This window comes from Diuraphis noxia, unplaced genomic scaffold (assembly GCF_037042655.1).
Source record: "Diuraphis noxia isolate RWA-SAM2 unplaced genomic scaffold, SU_Dnox_SAM2 contig0003, whole genome shotgun sequence".
NCBI lineage: Eukaryota > Metazoa > Arthropoda > Insecta > Hemiptera > Aphididae > Diuraphis > Diuraphis noxia.
Window position 1 is genome coordinate 17,459,380 of NW_028301713.1, and position 19,268 is coordinate 17,478,647.

A 19,268-nucleotide genomic window follows, 5' to 3' on the forward strand; every position below is an offset into this window, starting at 1 on the left:
AAGATTTACCCATTGCGATATCTCCCGAAATAATGGTAATATCGAAATTCTGGTTTTATAATAAGACTCACAGGGATAAGAACTGCTACAATTATTTCATATTTTAATGTTTTGGCAAAAAATTTAAAAAAATATATTTTTTTATTTAATTATTTCCAAAAAAATTGACTTGGCAATTTTGTAGAATTTATTTTTCTGAAAATATTGACGTTTCAAAATTTTAATTTCCTGATTTTTAATATTTTTTTTAGTTTCGAGAAAAATTGCAAATTATTTAACACCGTAATGTCATCAAACATGTGACCCACCGCGCCGCGCGCATTCCCATACGGCCGGCCGAATATTTTCAGTGTTCCTACAATAGTTATAAATTTATAATCATATTTTATTTCATCAAAACAAGAAAAAATATTAAAAATCAGGAAATTAATAAAAATAAAATTTTGAAACGTCAATATTTTCAGAAAAATAAACTCTACAAAATGGCCATCTTTAATTTTTTTTGAAATAATCAAATAAAAAAATATATTTTTAACTTTTTTACCAAAACATTAAAATATGAAATGATTGTAGTTCTTATCCCTGTTAGTCTTATTACAAAACCAGAATTTCGATATCACCATTGTTTCGGGAGATATCGCAATGGGTAAATCCTCACGGGGCAACCTGTATACAAATTGGAAACGCCGATCGTCTGCAGGCGTGCGTGAGCGGATTAACAAAATTTGCACCACACAGACGATCGGGCGAGAATAGAAACTTCAACGAGTAATAATTAGTTGACAGAAATGCGAATACGAAATCGATGCACGAAAAGGCTGCGTCGATCCAAACGAAAAAGGCGAGGTCGGTAGCGAAAGAGAAAGAGCCTACGCGCAAACTGCAGCAGGTGCAGCGTCGGTCGGTAACGAATATACAACGACAAACAGGACGGTGCGAAATTCGGTTGGACGTCGACGGATTGGACTGCGTGTACGCGTGATGGCCGGTAAGTGGATGCTCTCATGCGATTAATGCGATGCTGATAGATTGGGTCGATCGATGGAAATCCGGCCACGCCGCGCGTGATGCTCTCATGCGAATAATGCGATGCTGATGGATTGGGTCGATCGATGGAAATCCGGCCGCGCCGCGCGTGAGTTCGAGTTACACTTATTGAATATAACGTCTTCCCCCCGGCGTACGACGAGTACGGCGCTCGTAACGTGGTTGGACCGGTGGTCGGACCGCGTCGATCTGGACAAACACGTCATGACTGACCTCTGGTCCTGCAGATTCGGCGGACACAAACGCAGTGCGTTGCGTATCTGAGCTATCTCATGGAGTCTCGCTATACTCAGCTATCAGCTCGGGCGGTCGTGGTTCGGGTTGAGCGGGGTGAAAGTACTCGCCCGAGAGTCTGAGCGCGATGGTGCCCTATACACCAACACGGCTGAAGCTTGTTCGACGTCGGCCGCTTTGACTTTGTTGCGCAGCGCGAGTAGTACGATAAGCAGCTTGGCCGACCTGCACTGCAGCGGTGATTCGTGCGTGCAGGCGTGCAGTGAAAACGCACTATCATCCCGTTGGCCAGAGTGTGATACGCCGTGTTCAAATGCGCCGGATGATGCTGAAAAGGTGCTCATCAAATTGCAGATTTCAATAGATCCTACTCGAACCGTCGGCCTCGGTCGGTGATGGCGATGACGTCGGGCACGCCGAACCGTTCCATCCAGTTCGTTATTGTTAAGATCTGCGAGACTGCGTAGCCCGACATATTCTTGACCGTGGCTGACGTTCTGTTTGAGCACGGCATCCACGGCGATATCTGTCACGGAGTCGTCGGCGCTTCGTCGTAGCGCGGCACGCGGGCTCAGGCTCGATCATCGGCGAGCAGTCGTCGAAACCTCGAAACTGATGGCTTGCGCGGTCGCCGTCCACTTCAGTTGTAGTGTGGACCGTCCTGTTTATTATTTATACTAGTTGGATCCCAGATTTTTAAAGTTACTATACTAGTTATGTCCCGGATTTTTATAGGTACTATACTAGTTGGGTCTCGAATTATTTTAGGTATTCCACTAGTTCCTTAATATTTTTTGGTAAGTACTACACTATACTAACATTTGCATTCCCATTTTAATAGACTATCTATGATCTATTTATACCACAGGTATAGTTTAAAAGATTTTTTACAGTTTTTTTTTTAAATATTAAAATATATAATAAAAAATTGCAGGAATCGATTTGATTTTGTAAAATTTTTACCAACACACATGTGATTTTTCAAAAAATATTATTTTATTTGTATTTATATTATATAATTGTTTTAATATTATTAATATTTTTTCGCTTACACCTATATGGCTATATTTAATTAATATTAATATTATATAATATGTATTTTTATACTTGGTTTATAATATTTTAAATATTTTTACCAACACAAAAATTCTCATAACTTATATTTTAATGGAAAAGAAAAAACAAAAAAAAAAAAACCGTAAAAAACATTTTTAACCATACCTGTGGTCTAAATAGATTATAGATAGTCTGTTAAAATGGGAAGAAAAATGTTAATAAAGTGTAGTACTTACCAAAAAATATTCAAGAACTAATGTTGTAGTTAAGATAATTCAGGACCGAACTAGTGTAGCAATTTTAAATTTGGGACCCAACTAGGATGCAGCCGTTATAGTATAGGTACCTATAATGAAATATAATGTCCACGCACAATCGCTTAAATAATTAAGATAATAAATTTGTCTACAATCTAAGATAAGTTATACTGTGCATTGCTTAACATAGTACCTATATTAGTGACTGATAGTTATTATATGGATTATCAAGTATGTATTATTTTTAGGTCGCACCACGTACAACGTTTTTGCGTGAACATGCTTACCACCCAAAACTAGTTCACTGCTCCTCGGTAACATTTCACCGGCCACTGGAGGGCGATATTGCCCCCGTTGAGAACCACTGGTTTAGCGGCATAAGTGCAGTAAATGTATTTAATATTTAAAAGTATTTACCAAGATTTTATTCAGAACTTCAGAAGACAATGTGAGATGCAAACTACTTATTGTTGTCGTTCCTAATCGGAACAAGACGAAAAGAGTTCATCGGAAACTATATTTGATCGACATTCAGACATCCAGTTGTAATGCTCTCATCAAAATTTCGTTGGTACGTAATTATTAGTATTATCACATAACACTGTACTAATTATGGCAATTAAAATGTATGTAAATTATTAATTTAAGAGATGTCACATAACCTATTTAGACATTCAAAGTTTTTCATTTTAGATTCTGAATGTATCGATATTAAAACGCGTGTTTTTGTTTTTTACTATTATTATTAATTATTAGAAGAAAATAGAGCAGACATTGTGTTAGAAATTTTGAAAGCTTCATTATATTGTTTCCATATTATTTATTAATTTGTTAGTTATGTTATTTTTATATACCTATTGAAAGATAAGACTTAAAATAACATTACAACGTATTATTTTTTTATTATTAAAAAAAAAAAAAAGTATAAATATTAATAAAATATAGAGATTGATGCGGTATTGGAATTTCCACCTAGTTCGGTTCCGAAAATTGACTGATACCAGGAACTGATCGAGAAGAATTGAGGAGGTATTTTTTAATGTCGAATGACACTTATTAGTTTTTACATTGAAAAAAACAAAGAATAAAATTAATTGAGAAAAACAAAAACTTCAAAACCAATAACATTTACTTGTTATTCATTAATTCCTCACTACTAATCATTGTGGTTGGGGACGTTTAATTTACACCTTTGTATTTTTACTATTTTAAAGATATTTAAATGCACTCTAAGTCTAAGGTCGTATACTTTAAGCTGCACAGCTTCGTTTCTTATATACGATAATTTATCATTAAACTCAAATTCAACATATTAATATAGGATATATTAGTGCATTCCCTAACGCGTCTTTTATGAATAACAGTTTTTAATATGTTTAATTGAAATCAATTTTATCGGAAATAATTCCAATTTCAATAAGTGATAGATTCTTAAATGGATAATGAATTCCCATTTTATAATTTGTAGCTTAAAGTTTGGAAAATGTATATTTGTATTTAATAATAGTTTATATTACATATTTTATTATAATCGTTACACAATGTTCTCGTGCTTATTTAGTTACTTAACGCATTTTAATATTATTTAGTACACATTTTAAAAATGATTAGTATATCAATACCATTTTAACAATAGTATCACTGTAGCCTCTACATACTTTAAAATTAAAAAAATACTTATGATATATTATATGCATATATAATTAATAATATATTGAAAATAAAAAAATAGTTTATATTTACAATCTATTTTACAATAACAATATTCGCATAATATTAATACACTTCATTAATCTTACCTCTACTGAAAATTACAAATAAAAATACACGGTTGGGAGATACAATTAGGCCTTATTAACATTTGTGAAATAATCCAGATGGCAGACCACAAGTTTGTAATCGATTGGTATTTTAATAGCAGTGTAACAAAAATTTAAAACATCTTAAACACCTATATTTAGTCTACTTATACACAACAGTAAACAAATGATAAAAATAAAAACAGAAAAGTAAACTAGTAAATGCCATTTACCGTTGTTGTGATAAATAAAATCGAAATTATTTTTTGAATCTTACGCGTGGTTGAGAAAATGCGCAATTAAATTACACTATACAGCAGGTTGACGGTTTACGTCTCACTTGACTAGAAGTCTCTTGCGATCGAGTTAAAAACATATTGTATGTTTGTTCAATGAATATAATCACGGTTAAATATATCATACATACATTTAAAAAAATACAATATATAATCGAGTTAGTTGATTATCGGATATTTTTTATCTGCGTAGAAATAGTATAATTATACCTCCACATTTATTACATACGGTAGTAATTTTATGTTATTAAGTCTTGATTACGTACGGTATTCAGTCTTGATTCATACCATTCAATTCTTTTCTAGATTTCCACCCGTGGTTTAAATTCAAACAAAAGCATACGCAATAATATATAACGTCAAAACAAAACTAGTATTTTACAAACAATTAAATAATAATTAAAATCCATAACACAATAATTTGTTTCCACTAAAATTATTTACAATATCTATTTCAAATCGGTAATTATTATCATTATTAATAATAGTAGGTGCCTACCTAATAATTATAACAGTGATAAAAATAAATAATGTTATAATATTATGTACTCGTTATTATCATTTATGTGAAAATCCACAGGACGTCACGTCAAGTCACATTACAATAATATTGTAATACAATATATAATAATTAGTAGTCATGGAAAATACTGATGCGGCTCTCCGTCCCGAGATCTCTGAAAACTTGGCTAACTGGACCTGGTGGGGATGTGGGGGGGGGGAGTAGCACGCGTACTCAGATACCGCACTGTTGGTACTGGCCGGTACAATGAAACATCCGACGTCGTCGTCGTGCGAGTAAACAAACGCGAAATCACAGGGCGAAATTAACCAGGACGTTTTCGTCGAATGACTCCTGACTGGTAGGCGGCGTGTCCAGCTGCGGCAGCCCGAAGTCCACGTACTCCTGGTTGGCCGTCACCGACAGTATCTGATCGAGACTCTCCACCAGTTCGTCGAACATGGGTCTCTCGTTTGGATGGTAACTCCAGCAGTCCCGCATTATCATATATCTGTGGAAGGGACGAGTGACAACTGAGTTAGTATACCGATATTTATTCCTAATAATAACTTATTTGATGTAACTCTCTACCGCGAAATAACTCTATATCTGTGTCTCTACCTCCTTCCTACGCCACATAAGCATTGCTAACGGGTGGCAGGTATTTATTGTGACAAAAAAAACAACATATTATATAGGTACTTTTCGTATTTTATATTTAGTACTAAAAAATACCTAATATTATCGTTAGAGACTGCAAATAATTATTTATATAATTTAGTTTATTAATACCTACATTTTAAGAACCAATCGATAAGTACTATAATACCATATAAATATTTTATGTTATTTAAGTATGATTTTTTGACAATAGGTACCTATGTAATAGTTATGGACATAAAAAGTGAAGTGTTGTTTTTGAAATGAAATTCTAAATAAAAGATTTTATTATTGCAGAATAGAATTAGTATAATATGCCTATTGTTAATTTTTATTACACGGTTAATGTATTGATAACATAAACATTTAGCTCTACTGATGTTTTTGAATGAAACAAAAAAAAAATCACTGTAATAAAGAAATCTTTTTAACCCAAAACCAATGGTATTTCGTCAAATTAAAAACAATAACTTAAGAATAATTTAATTACCAAAAATGGTAACTTTCCCAAAACAGAACTTATGCTTATGTATGAGGGAAGGCGAAGAGCGGAAATTGTAACAGACAAAAATATCAATATTATCTTTTTAAAAATTTGATACCAATATCGTTTTAGATATTATATTATATTATTCGTTGATCTTAGGTTTCAGTGATTGAACTTTTTATTTGATGATCTCATCAAATTGGTTTGGCAACGAATTAAATGTGTGCTAATTCAGCGATTTAAATACTTATTATGATAAAAGAAGGTATATGTACAAACTCACATTTCCAAGGAACAGCAAGACGGTTTCTCCATACGATGTCCGCTCTGTAGCAGATTAAATAACTGCTCCATGTTAGGTACGGAAGGATAAGGCGTGCCTCCTAAGGTCATAATTTCCCACAACAGCACTCCGTAAGACCATCTACATTTTTGGATACAATTTTGATTACATTATCATTTATAATTTTATCAACCATCATATAATTAGCAACTTAAAATAACAATCTATAATATTGTAAACAATGTGCATAGTCCTACAACGGTATAATTTCGAGTTAATTACTCGACAACTTCTCCGTCGTAATTTATGAACTGTTTAGAATAGCAGATATCCATTATATATAAATAGGTACAATAATCATAGCTATACTATACTACCATAGTACCATAGTAATATATCTGTTGACTGTACTAACATTTATTATATTTTATTTAGACACCGAAGTATGCGGTACACAAAAAAATATATTTATTACGTAGGTAAGTATGTAAGATGTTAACACATTATTATTATTATTATACATGTAACATATTATTATGCTATTGGATTATTATTATTATTATTTTGAAAAATTAAATCAAAGTTTTTCAAAAAAAATGTATAATATATTGAAACATTATATTGATATAACCCTTTTTAATGTTTTCGTATATCTATGTAACAGATTTTTATTTTGTAACACAGAGGGCGAAATCAATTTTCTTATTTTTAACAGAATCATTGCAGGAATAATAACGGGTTCTATTTTTAATGATATGAAAATGTCTTTGTCAAATATCAATTTTTTATCAAACATAATTTTTTCTTACACATCAGACTGATTTGTGTACACCCTATGGAACAAAGCTTCTGGTGCCATCCATTTCACCGGGAGTCTACCATCGGTAGTTTTTCTGTAATACTCTTGATTTTGAATGTCTCTAGCTAAGCCAAAGTCTGCAATTTTCATTACAAAGTCTTCGCTAACCAAGACATTTCTGGCTGCCAAATCTCTATGAATACACTAAATGACAAATAACAAAATACTTGAGGTAAGATAACATGGAATAATATATTCTACAAATAATCAGTTTATTTCAAATAATTATGTAAATTTATTTTTGTTTTTTTTTTATAATATTTCAAGGTTTTTTAACTTAAGACTATATTATTATTATATATATTTTATTACCAACTGTTGGTTAAAAAAGTAACTTACCTTTCTGGAAGCCAAATACTCCATTCCTCTAGCAACTTGATACGCAAACGATACTAAATCCTTTTGCGTTAAGGTGTCTTTGAGATTAGATCCGATAGCCGGTTCGTAGCCTGAAGATGGCCTGTGTTGTCTCAAGAAATCTCTTAGGTTACCATGTAAGGCAAATTCGACTAACACGTACAAAGGTCCGTCTTGTGTACAACAACCCAATAGATTTATTATGTTCACGTGTTTACCGATCATCTTCATCATTTCCATTTCCGACACTAAATCCATCATTTCGGTATCAGTGTGTCCGTCTGCATAAACCATAAATTAATTTAGTTAAGTAAAAGTTGTGTGTTTTAAATAATATCGGAACCGCCAAATAAGGCATTTTAAAAAGATGATAATTAGTAATTACCTTTCAACATTTTTACCGCCACCGTGTTCGTCACGTTTTCACACAAAATTCCATCGGCTTCACCCCGTAATACTTTACCGAATGCGCCTTCACCGAGAGTTTTACCTAGAGTTAGATTGTCTCTTGAAAATTCCCAACATGGGTCGAGAGGCAGTTCGTATTCGGACATGCACGCCTGGTCTAATTTTGTGTATTTACTTTTTTGTTTTTCAATTTTAACAACTGGCATCAACTGAAATATAAAATTAATTCGATATTCTCAAATAATATGTATTTTCAAAAAAGAAAACTTGTTTGTACATATATTGGTACTTAAAGTTGTAAATATAAAATTCAACTCACCAATGGTTCACTGGCATCGGCCATCTGTTGCTTTTCGATGATTATTTTCTTAGTCCATTGAGTTATCATTGCGTTTCTAGCCGATTCTCTAGCCACCAACTCCTTCAATTTTTCCCTCTTTCTCTGACTGCATACCAGCATTATGATGCACACAAAAATTACCAATACGAAGCTAATTCCCAGAGCGGCTAATTGGTACGTTTGCAATTGAAAAGCTTTGATTTTTATCGGATCTTCCAACTCTAAAATATTTTTATGACATTAAATTATGAATGGTGAACCTGCAGTGTACCTATTTTATGTTGTATTTTGATTTTTTTTCCCCGATCACTTACCGTCAACCACTTTCAAATAAGCACTAGCGTAGCTTATGCCCAAACTGTTGCCGGCCACGCATGTATACCATCCTTCGTCCAAATGCGTCACGTTGGACAGTTGCAATAATTCCGGATTGCCTTCGCTGGGAGCTCCATTCTACAATAGACGCGATTCATTTACACACTTATTATAACTTATATGTTATATTCTTTAAAAAATATAATTGGAAATTATGTCTCAAAGACCCAGCAATAATAGTGAACAAAAACCACCCATCATTAATGCGAACCATTACTTCAATAATAAGATTAAGTAAGCGTATAAAGCGTGTTAGTTGTAACCGAAAAGCTCAATTTTGTTGTTTCCCAAGCGTACCTTGACCTTCACCATAGATGTTAGGTTTAAGTTTTCAGTACTCTCCACCGTGATTTCCCCAATATACCATCCGATGTACGGATGCAAATCCGACAACACCTTGCACGCCAAAACACCAGAACCACCCAACACCAAAGTAAGGTTGTGAGGCGCTTCCGTAAACACCGGACGATGGTGTAACCGTTCTAAAATAATAAAAACAAAATACAGGTAAAAACGCATAAGACAATTTTGTGCACGTGGCCCGTTTTACACGATCATTATAATAATATTATAATGTAGCTTCCATCCCCAAAAATCAAAATACAATATGCACCAATGTGTAGGTATATACAATATAAATATATAATAATATAATATGCATTTATTTATATGTATACAATTAATATAATAATAAATAAGCTCCAAAACCACCCGCAAACATCACCATAGCATGCCACCGACTTCCAAAAAAAGTTTGGCTTCGCTACCTGTATGAGATTGCCGTTTTCTAGATTTTCTTCATTGACGTTCCCGACACTAGCGTTATGATAGAACCATCGCATGTACGGTTCGAGATCGGCCAACGGAGTACATTCAAACGATACGTTAGTGTATACCAACGTGGTGACGTTATGAGGCTGCCCTTCTTTAATGTAGGGCTTATGCGGAAATCTTTCTGTTTTTATTTTGGGGTTTATTTCGTAAAATTAATTTCAATGTTTTGTTTTTTTTTTCAAAATCAGTTTAATTATATAATTATGTTGTCAATTCTAACAAACGATACGATAATCGCTATGCTTACCTATTATTTCTACCTTATACGTGAAATCTATGCATCCGTTGTCGTTGCTCACTTTGCACGTGTAATTACCAGAATCTGTTGTTACCAAATCTTCCAGTATGATAGCCCATTGCGTATACCGGGCTATGCCCAGTTGGCGTTGAGGGGGCGTGACTCCATCTTTGTACCATGTTACATTCGGTAAAGGATTGCCTGTACAAACAATGAGATTTACAATTATTATTGAACGATCGACATTATACAAATATACAACAATAATTTAAAGTACCTATTTAATGTACACCGTACATTTTAAACACAATAATGTTACGTTTAATTCAGATTAAATAATTTAATACGGGACGAATTTCATTTTTTAACTCCCAGCAATCTCGTTAGTTTAAAAAACTTGACATTTACCTTCAGCTACACATTTTAATTTCAACATGTTTCCAGCGGGCTTCGCGATCACTCTATGCATGCTATCAAGTTTTGTAAATTTAGGAGGAGTGGAATTTTCTGTTGCATTGAAAAAGCCGATTTTTCTTGAATTGTCTATAATTTCTCCATCTTCTACTTCGATCCCAGAGTCTTGGTCATTTGCATCGTTACCTAAAATTAAAATAGAAAAATTTCAATGATTTTACGATCATTTAAGTGACAGAAATATGATTCTTCATACCCAAACTTTTGTCCACCTCTAGTTTAGCGCCAGTCATTACGCGCGTTTTTGAACCGTTTGTATAACAGACATACCATCCAACGTCATCGATAGTGACACTTTCGAGTATCAACACACCATTAAACAACTTCACCTGTAAAAAATTGTTTTTATTTTATTTTTAATTTCTTCAAATTAAGTCATTTCTATTATCTTTGAACACAAATTGTTTATAAAAAAAGTTAACGTATTTTAGGATTTTAGAATGATTGTAATTATAAATCAATACTTATTTCCAAAATAAATTTAAGAATATATACTTTATTCATGTTAAATAATTAATTAAGATTAGTAAAACGTTTCAATAATATAGTAATAAAAATCTCACGTTGTGACTGTTGACCATCTTTGTAGACAATAAAAGGTCCTCGGTCTCTATGTCCCGTGGATTTGTACCGTTCAAAAAGTACCAGTCGACTTTTGTGTGAAGTTGATCAAAAGTCTTGCAAGAAAACCGAGCTGTATCGCCAGGCTTCAAAGTCAAATTGTGTGGATATTCGACCAAGAGAGGCAATTTGTTTTGATTTTCTGTAAATTAATCATACATTCGCGCCCGTTAAGTAAAATCGGAAAAAAAACTGACACAATTAATTAATAATAATTGTGATCATCGTTTGTCATACCGTAGACATCCACATTGAATTTATGCTGAATAGAACCGAAATCGTTTTTCACCACACAAGTGTAATTTCCAGCATCTGACAATTTTACTTGACTCAAAGTGTAATTATTAACGTCTGCACTCCCTTCGACGAGTAATGAATCATTCTTATACCAATAAAACACTACATCAGATGTACCTGCAATTTAATAGTATATAAATCATTAATTTTAAACTCCAAATGACACAACACAATATAATATAATACGAGTATATACGTTTCTCTAACCTCTATATGTATAAAAAACGTATGTTAAAATGATTTTCGTATATATTTCTGAGGGACAAAGCACAAAACAATAATTATTATAAGTACATATTAAACTGTGTTAATATTGTCGACATATACAAAGCGTAGAGAAGGAACGATACACATGTACGATAAATATATTGTATACATATAGATGTGGTTGTTTGTGTTGTAGCTAAAAGAAAATATACGAATTTCTTACTCTCAAAGGGACAACTCAGAGTTAGAACGTCGTTCACTAATAACGCCACGTTGTTATCCATGAAAAATCTGTTGATAAATTTCGGTTTGGCTCCGTCCTTACGGTGTGAAAGGCTAAGAGGCGCTGTCATTTTCAATGATTTTCCATTGCCGGTAACTTCCGACCTTTTATACGTTATCAACGTAAAATTACGCCATTTGGAAAATATTCCGTTCTCGGTGAAACCGCTGATCAAACAAGAATAACGTCCGTGATCGGAGTGCTTCACGTTCTTGAAACGCAACCTATATATGGAATCGGCGAAGACAACAGAGCAATAAGTAATAATTGTTTTACGTAAATTATTATTAAAAAATTGTGTACCATTGCAATTTTTTTGACAGTATGCTCGACGAGTCAAACGGAGTTTCGTCGTCTGTCTCTTTGGTCCATTGGACTTTGGAGATCTTAATGGCTTCTGAATAATCGCATTTTATGTTCAAACGGTCACCTTCCACAGCCGGAACAGTACTCACCTCGTCTAAAATAAAAACAATACGATTTAACATAGACAAATATTAATATGTACATACTTTGTAGACTGTAACCGGTGCCGTCTAATTACAAAGTAATTATTAATAATTCCAATCAATTATATTAATGTAATGAGCTCATATATACTTATACACAATCTGTACATACATATCCACGAGTATTTTAATTCTAAATTCATTTTTCATTTTTCATAATAAATAATAATATAATATTGCTAGGTAGGTAGTATATTCATTATTTATTACTTGATGTTATAATATTATTTTACTATCAATTTATTATAAAAATTGTAAAACATACATATTATTATATTAATAATATAATATATTATTATGTGACTATAAGATTATTATTCTACGATTTTATGTGGATACATATTGTATATATTTTTATCCACATAAATATTGTAGAAGTCCATGTTTTGAAAAACAAGGTTTAAACTTACAGACATTCAAACGTGATAATTCTATATTTAAACACGCGTGCAGTCGCAGGGCACTGGGTTGTGTAAAATATACTGAACAAACATGGTTAATAAAACGAACGCTCCGAGCGAATAAAAACTTATTTTTACGAGCGTATTATAATAATATTTCTATACACCTTAATTATGAAAAATGAAACTAACGCCGAAAATTTGAACGATACGTATCATACAAAGATATTGTGGTAATTAGTTGTCCTGAGACATTTTCGTGTCAGGCGCGATATTTTTAAAAACCTTAAAAAAATATGGACTAACCTTTAAAAAAAAAATTAAAAAATGTATAGCATGCTTATATTATTGCTAGTATATAACATTATCCAAGGAAAATTGAAAAATCATGAAAATATGTTTGATTTGCAATTCTATTATGGTGATAAATAAAGCGTTACTCAAAATCGGTTGAAAAAAATTAAAGTTGTGTCCAGTCCAAAAACATTCTACGTTAGAAATCCAAACTAATCCCCTTCAAGACCTCTCTAGTTTTAATTCGTAATTGTATTTTTTTTTAATTTTTAAAAATACAGTAAATAAAGAAAACTATATATACATATAGTATGTGTGATAATGATATAAGTAAACGAAATATTGTTATGATCATAGCATTATGGTTCTAGCTTCGGTCGAGATGATAATTAATGTACATATAACATAATATTATGTATTGTTAGATGATGTACTGATGTAATATTATTACGGAAATACTCGACGTCTGAGTTAAATACGATTTTTATTTTTTATTACTATTCGACATCCAATATCGAAACGTATTTTTAAACTGCGACCCTCCCGCAATTCCAAAAACACTCGAGTTTCTTTGCGACGTGTTCCGAGAAATTTTTTTTAAAAAAACACCGTAAAAAAATCAAACGGTCGCGCACAGCAATATCCCGTACCCGTTTCTGGACACGTTCCAAAGGTCATCATGGACGACTAACCTTTGTCGTTCGGATATTTTTACACGGAACGCAAACACGCAACCGTGTATATATTGCAATCCACATTTTTAATGATTTAATATTTGTCGTCGTGTGAGTGTGTGTGCGGTGTAGAGAAAAGTGTACGTGAGGCGATTATTGGTACTATTATTGTCTTTGGCCGATTTACGAATCCACCGACCGACGGTCGTTTTGTTTCGAATTCGGTCCGTTGCAAAACTGTACAGTCGTATACGCAATAATATAATATTATTTAATATTATGTATTATGTATATATAGTATTGTTGTAAGCCAAAAACGACCACTGTATTAATATGATGATCTATCGTCCGCCGTTGCCAACGAACAACGCGAATCGGCGCCCAGTTTAGATCGCAGTAAAATAATTATTTTAATAACAGATATACTACGGATATTAGACGCCATACATATGCGATATAGATATATAGTTTATATACCCTAGCGCGTCTGAAACTTGTCTCCGTCTGTGGTCTGTGATGTTAATGAATCATACACATGTTAAATGTGTGTGTGTGTGTGTTTCCTCAAAATGTACTGTGACTAATACACCCTTTTATTTCATATTCAAATCCGCCTGGCCGTTAATACTACAAAATATAATCTATACGAATTCGTTCAAATCGTGAGCAGTTACATTTATTTTTGTTTTTCAAAGACAGAGTTTAAATTTAATTTCTGCGCGTATAATAATAACTTGAAAAACATTTCAACTATACACAGTAGTACAGACAATTTCCAATTAAATGTCCGTTTAAAATAACGTTACGTATAAACGAACTGTATGTTTTTTCAGAATAAAAAACGATATCGACCGAAGATGTAAGATTGCGCGTAATTTTAATGACCCGATTATGTATTTAACGCTTTGTATAGCCTATACAGTATAGGTGCCTATTATACCTTCTAATATAATGTTCTTCGAATGGGCTGGTAGGCACAATCCTTCGACTAGGAAGACGATTCCCACAACTAACGTTGGCAATATTCTCACCGGAATCCGACGGTTGATCATTTTTCAATTTTCTGAAATAAAAAAAAACATTGATTTAGCATAACAATAATAATAATAATATCATATCGAAAGCAAAATAAAATATCGTTAGGAACATTAGGAACATTAAGTATAGAACTTAAACTAATTAATGCTATAACATTACAATATCGTAACATATAATATATTAATGTAATAATATTCCGTTTCATTCCTACTGTAAGATTATGCATTTTTTACGTTTATTTCAGACTCGAGATGATGCGCGGCGACCACTTGAGTTCAAGTATTTTATTAGGGACTTTGCGTTCGGTCAGATTGGTTTCTTCCGTTCGTCCCTGCTTTTATCTCAATTTACATGCGCGGCACTAAATACACTCTCAATCATTATTGTCTCCTCCGCATACGAAACGGGGCCAGGCGAGAGGCATCGAGACGTCGTCGTTATCTCTGTCCGTTAATAAAACCACCATTAAACGATTAGGAGCGGCCTAGCCGAGCACTTCAACGTGTGTTTTACAAGAACGAAGACGCAGTGTACGGTATGTGTAATATTATGATACACGAGTTCTGGTAATTGAGTAAAAATAAAAACAAAAATAAAAACATGTATACCCACGAATATATAGAGGTATATCTAGTTAAAATGTATAATAAAATAACGGCTTCCCTATAATAATAATACTACACTGCAGCATAACGGGTGATCCATTCACTGTAATAAGGCACTCATCGTTATTTAAAAAAAACCGTCAACATTTTAGAACATTTTTATATTTTTCCCAAAATCAATGTGTTTGGTAACCATTTAAAATTATGTAAAATAAATGTTTTTAAAAACTTTAATGATTTCTGAAATGCCTTGCGTTAAATGCATCATTATTTATTATGCAATATATTATATGATGTATTACGCGTCCAGAGCCCTTCCTACTACAAGAGGGGGGAGGGCGTTGGATCTGGGCACTGGAGGACAGGAATTCTGGCTATTTTGAGTGCCCGTCGAAATTGATTTTTAATTTTTGAAATTTTATAATTCTGATAGAAATACTTAGTATATATTAAATAATGTTTTATAGTGCCCGCAAATACATTTTAATACAGGGTCTCAAAATTTGATGTGGGGACTTGAATTTAAGTCATACTATTATAGAAAACACACAGCCTTCGTAACTTAATATATAATAATATAAAAACGACGTAATGTTAAGGATTATTTGCATATAACCAAAGCAGCTGTATTATAATAAAGCTATTTTTATTTTTATCGTTTCGTTTATCTATTCGGTCAAGAAATGTGTTAAACACGATCGTACAAGATAATAATAATAAAAAATGTGTAAGTACACAAGTGACTAAACCTATTGGTGGTCATCACGGTATTATTATATAGGTACACGTTTACGTTTGTGTTTGCATGCATTATAAAAAATAAGATTTGCACATCATAACCGCGGGGTCTGTGCGCACTTAAAATTTTTATTTATTCAATAAACTATATTATATAATACTTGGCATGTTACGGGGTTTCGTATTTAACATTATTGAGGTTGTTAACGCAAGGTTACACGATTTGCTACACGGCAGATTACGACTTACACGTATACCTATATAACGACACTCGAATAACAAACATTATATTAAATCTCGTACGATTTAAAATGACTTTGCAGGATAACATAAAAATTATTCGTATGATTCGATCGAGTCGAAAATCATCCAAATTAAAAATAATAATAATAGTACCTATACTACGCGTTTCGTGTAATGCTCTCGATTCGATGACACTTTTGCACGATACGCACTTATAAATCAATAATTTATTTACTCGTAGAGTAATAGGAAGATTTCGATGTCACGACATATACGATTAACTACCCTAAATCCTAATATGTGTAGACTTGTCGCAGGAAAAAAAAAACAGAAAATATTAATAATATTACCGACTCGAATCCGTATACCTGTATTATTCAAAAAATGTGGTCTCATATCAGTAAGCTTGTATAATAATTGTTGATGGTAATATATAGAGTTATAAAATATGATTATAGAAAATTGATTTCATGATATTTTATTGGCAAGTTTATTTCCCACCACAGCCTACGCCGTGCAGTCACAGCAGCGAGATTACTATCTTTGCTTCAAAAAATTCGAGGTCAGTGATTTGCATTTACCAATATATAAATTATAAAGTGTAACATTCAGCATTGATATTTACTCGTGCGATCATATCATTATTGAACATAATTTGAACTGTAAAAAGTTGTACACAAGTTTATCAAACATAATTTTTATAGACGCCTGTCTCGCGACAACTCACAATATTATTATTATTATTATTATTATTGACCATAGATATAATAGTATTATACTGCTATTATATAGGCCGAAAGCTAATTATTTTACAATATAACATTTAATCGGACGTAGGTAATGGCAGCTGCTGCCGGTGCGCTGCTAAAACGATAGTTAATATTACTATTATATTATGTTATAAGTTGCCGAAATGAACCAATCGAATTTTAATTATTATTAAGCTGTCCCGAATGTCCGATCCGATCCGGTGGTATTTGTGCGGATTGGTTTTCAATAATAATAATAATAATGATATGTGATCGGAAGGTAATATATACATCATAATATTATACTGTAGAATATTAAATTATGTTATGTTTAATAATAATTAAATACATTATTAATGTATATTATGTAACATTACTGATATATGCGTCAAACGTGCTTCCGCCCACGAATCAGCTCGTGAACGATATCCCGTCTGATATTAGTGTATGTAATATAATATATAAGATTATTGCTTATAAATAGTTATAATTATTATTATATTATGTATACGTAAGTTACATTCATATTACATATTATGTAGCTATATATACATACTGTGTCGGTCCAAGTTTTATTACCACCGCGTGTGTAAATAATAATATAATATTACATATAGGCACCTACTACCTATACATAATACGTATGCATATTATAGTAAATATTCGTTTAAAATATTATATTATATTCTTATGACATATTATAATCCGGGCGCCTGTGCTTATATACTCGAAAGTTTTTATGTGTCGAACAATCCCACATCATAGGTCACAAAACCCATATATATATACAACTTTACTATACGCTATACCATCATGTATAGTAAAATTGTACACACGTATGCCTACTGTTCTGTTATTTTTTAGTACCTATGCAATGCACACAATTAAATTATATTGTAGTATATTACCTCTATATCATATATTATGTAGACCGCGGTTCACTTTCTTGGGTTGTTTTTATATTTTTTATATACGGTCTTTGGTCGTAAAAAAAAACGAACTCATATAATATGCTCATGCCGTTTTTTATGTGTATATTTTTAATTTTCGGGAGGTTCAATTTTACAATGCTGTGCCGCTTACCACCAGTAGGTATATTTGGTACGTTTTTCCCCTTCGGACGAATACCTAATAACAATAATAACGACGACGACGACTACTACTACTACTACTATAATAATCCCAACATAATACAACGGCGTAAAATACGGGCACCCGTGTACTCAACGAACAATTTTTATTATTATTTTTTAATAATATTATTTATCATTCATTATAGAATAGTACTTACGAATGGAAAATTTCCGAAAATTTCTCGGCGCGGTTCGGCGGCATGCGTCCCGGCGACAATGTATACAATGAAGTAAGTAGCATTTTTATTTTTATCACTAAACGATTACGATATTTCAATATTTTTTTTATTTTTTATATATTTCATAATATATTATAGGTACAGTTGACACGATGTTTATTATTATGTATACCTACACGAAGACACGGCGTTTGGAGGTCAATATCATATGGGGGTGACTGAAGGACTATTGTATCTATATACGCTGCCAAACGTATAGTCTGAATTTTCAATTCCCGTCACACACACACACACACACTGCAACATTGTGTAGACGTCGATCTACACTTTCTAAATAATATAAATTGACACTGTATAACATTATTATATTTTATTGTATAACTTTGTTAGGTAAAGCGAGTGTTGTAGAATTTCATTAACTTAACTGTTAAGAGGAAAATTCAGAAACTTATTGCCGGCCCAATTTAAAAATACTAAACTTATAGAATTTTCCGAATTTTAAAATTTATCCGAAACAAATTAAAATGTCCTACTAAGGTACATCATTTTAAATGTGTACAAATATGTTTCATTATTATTGTCACCATTATTAGCATTATATTGTGTGTATGGTCGTCGCGGGACGATGCACCGTGAAATTGATTTTGCGAACATTCTCCTAAGCGTGTGTACGTGAGACCGGGCAAGAACAACATTTTCAAACTAAACCGTAAAACTCATTCGTCGTATAATATAATACGTTAAACGCATACGTCCGTAGAAAACACTTAAAAAAAGTCGATATATTATTT

General features: G+C 32.5%; 1 protein-coding gene across 3 annotated transcripts in view; it reads right to left on the reverse strand.

Moving 5' to 3' along the window:
* Nucleotides 1-4,279: 4,279 nt before the first annotated feature.
* LOC107165131 (fibroblast growth factor receptor homolog 1-like) overlaps nt 4,280-19,268 on the reverse strand; it is a 37,939-nt gene continuing 22,950 nt past the window's right edge. For 2 of the 3 annotated variants that reach the window (XM_089222724.1, XM_015513226.2), the window contains exons 2-17: nt 14,733-14,855; nt 12,218-12,374; nt 11,855-12,138; nt 11,365-11,541; nt 11,070-11,269; nt 10,703-10,835; nt 10,441-10,632; nt 10,042-10,233; nt 9,728-9,915; nt 8,900-9,038; nt 8,565-8,806; nt 8,223-8,454; nt 7,820-8,118; nt 7,431-7,624; nt 6,622-6,762; nt 4,280-5,702 (exon numbers count right to left, since the gene is read on the reverse strand). In XM_089222724.1, the coding sequence (XP_089078850.1) occupies nt 5,504-5,702; nt 6,622-6,762; nt 7,431-7,624; nt 7,820-8,118; nt 8,223-8,454; nt 8,565-8,806; nt 8,900-9,038; nt 9,728-9,915; nt 10,042-10,233; nt 10,441-10,632; nt 10,703-10,835; nt 11,070-11,269; nt 11,365-11,541; nt 11,855-12,138; nt 12,218-12,374; nt 14,733-14,844 (3,081 nt within the window). In that variant the 5' untranslated portion in view covers nt 14,845-14,855 and the 3' untranslated portion in view covers nt 4,280-5,503. Of the gene's footprint in view, nt 5,703-6,621; nt 6,763-7,430; nt 7,625-7,819; nt 8,119-8,222; nt 8,455-8,564; nt 8,807-8,899; nt 9,039-9,257; nt 9,443-9,727; nt 9,916-10,041; nt 10,234-10,440; nt 10,633-10,702; nt 10,836-11,069; nt 11,270-11,364; nt 11,542-11,854; nt 12,139-12,217; nt 12,375-14,732; nt 14,856-19,268 lie in introns of all 3 variants that reach the window. The other variant, XM_089222725.1, reaches the window with a different exon arrangement.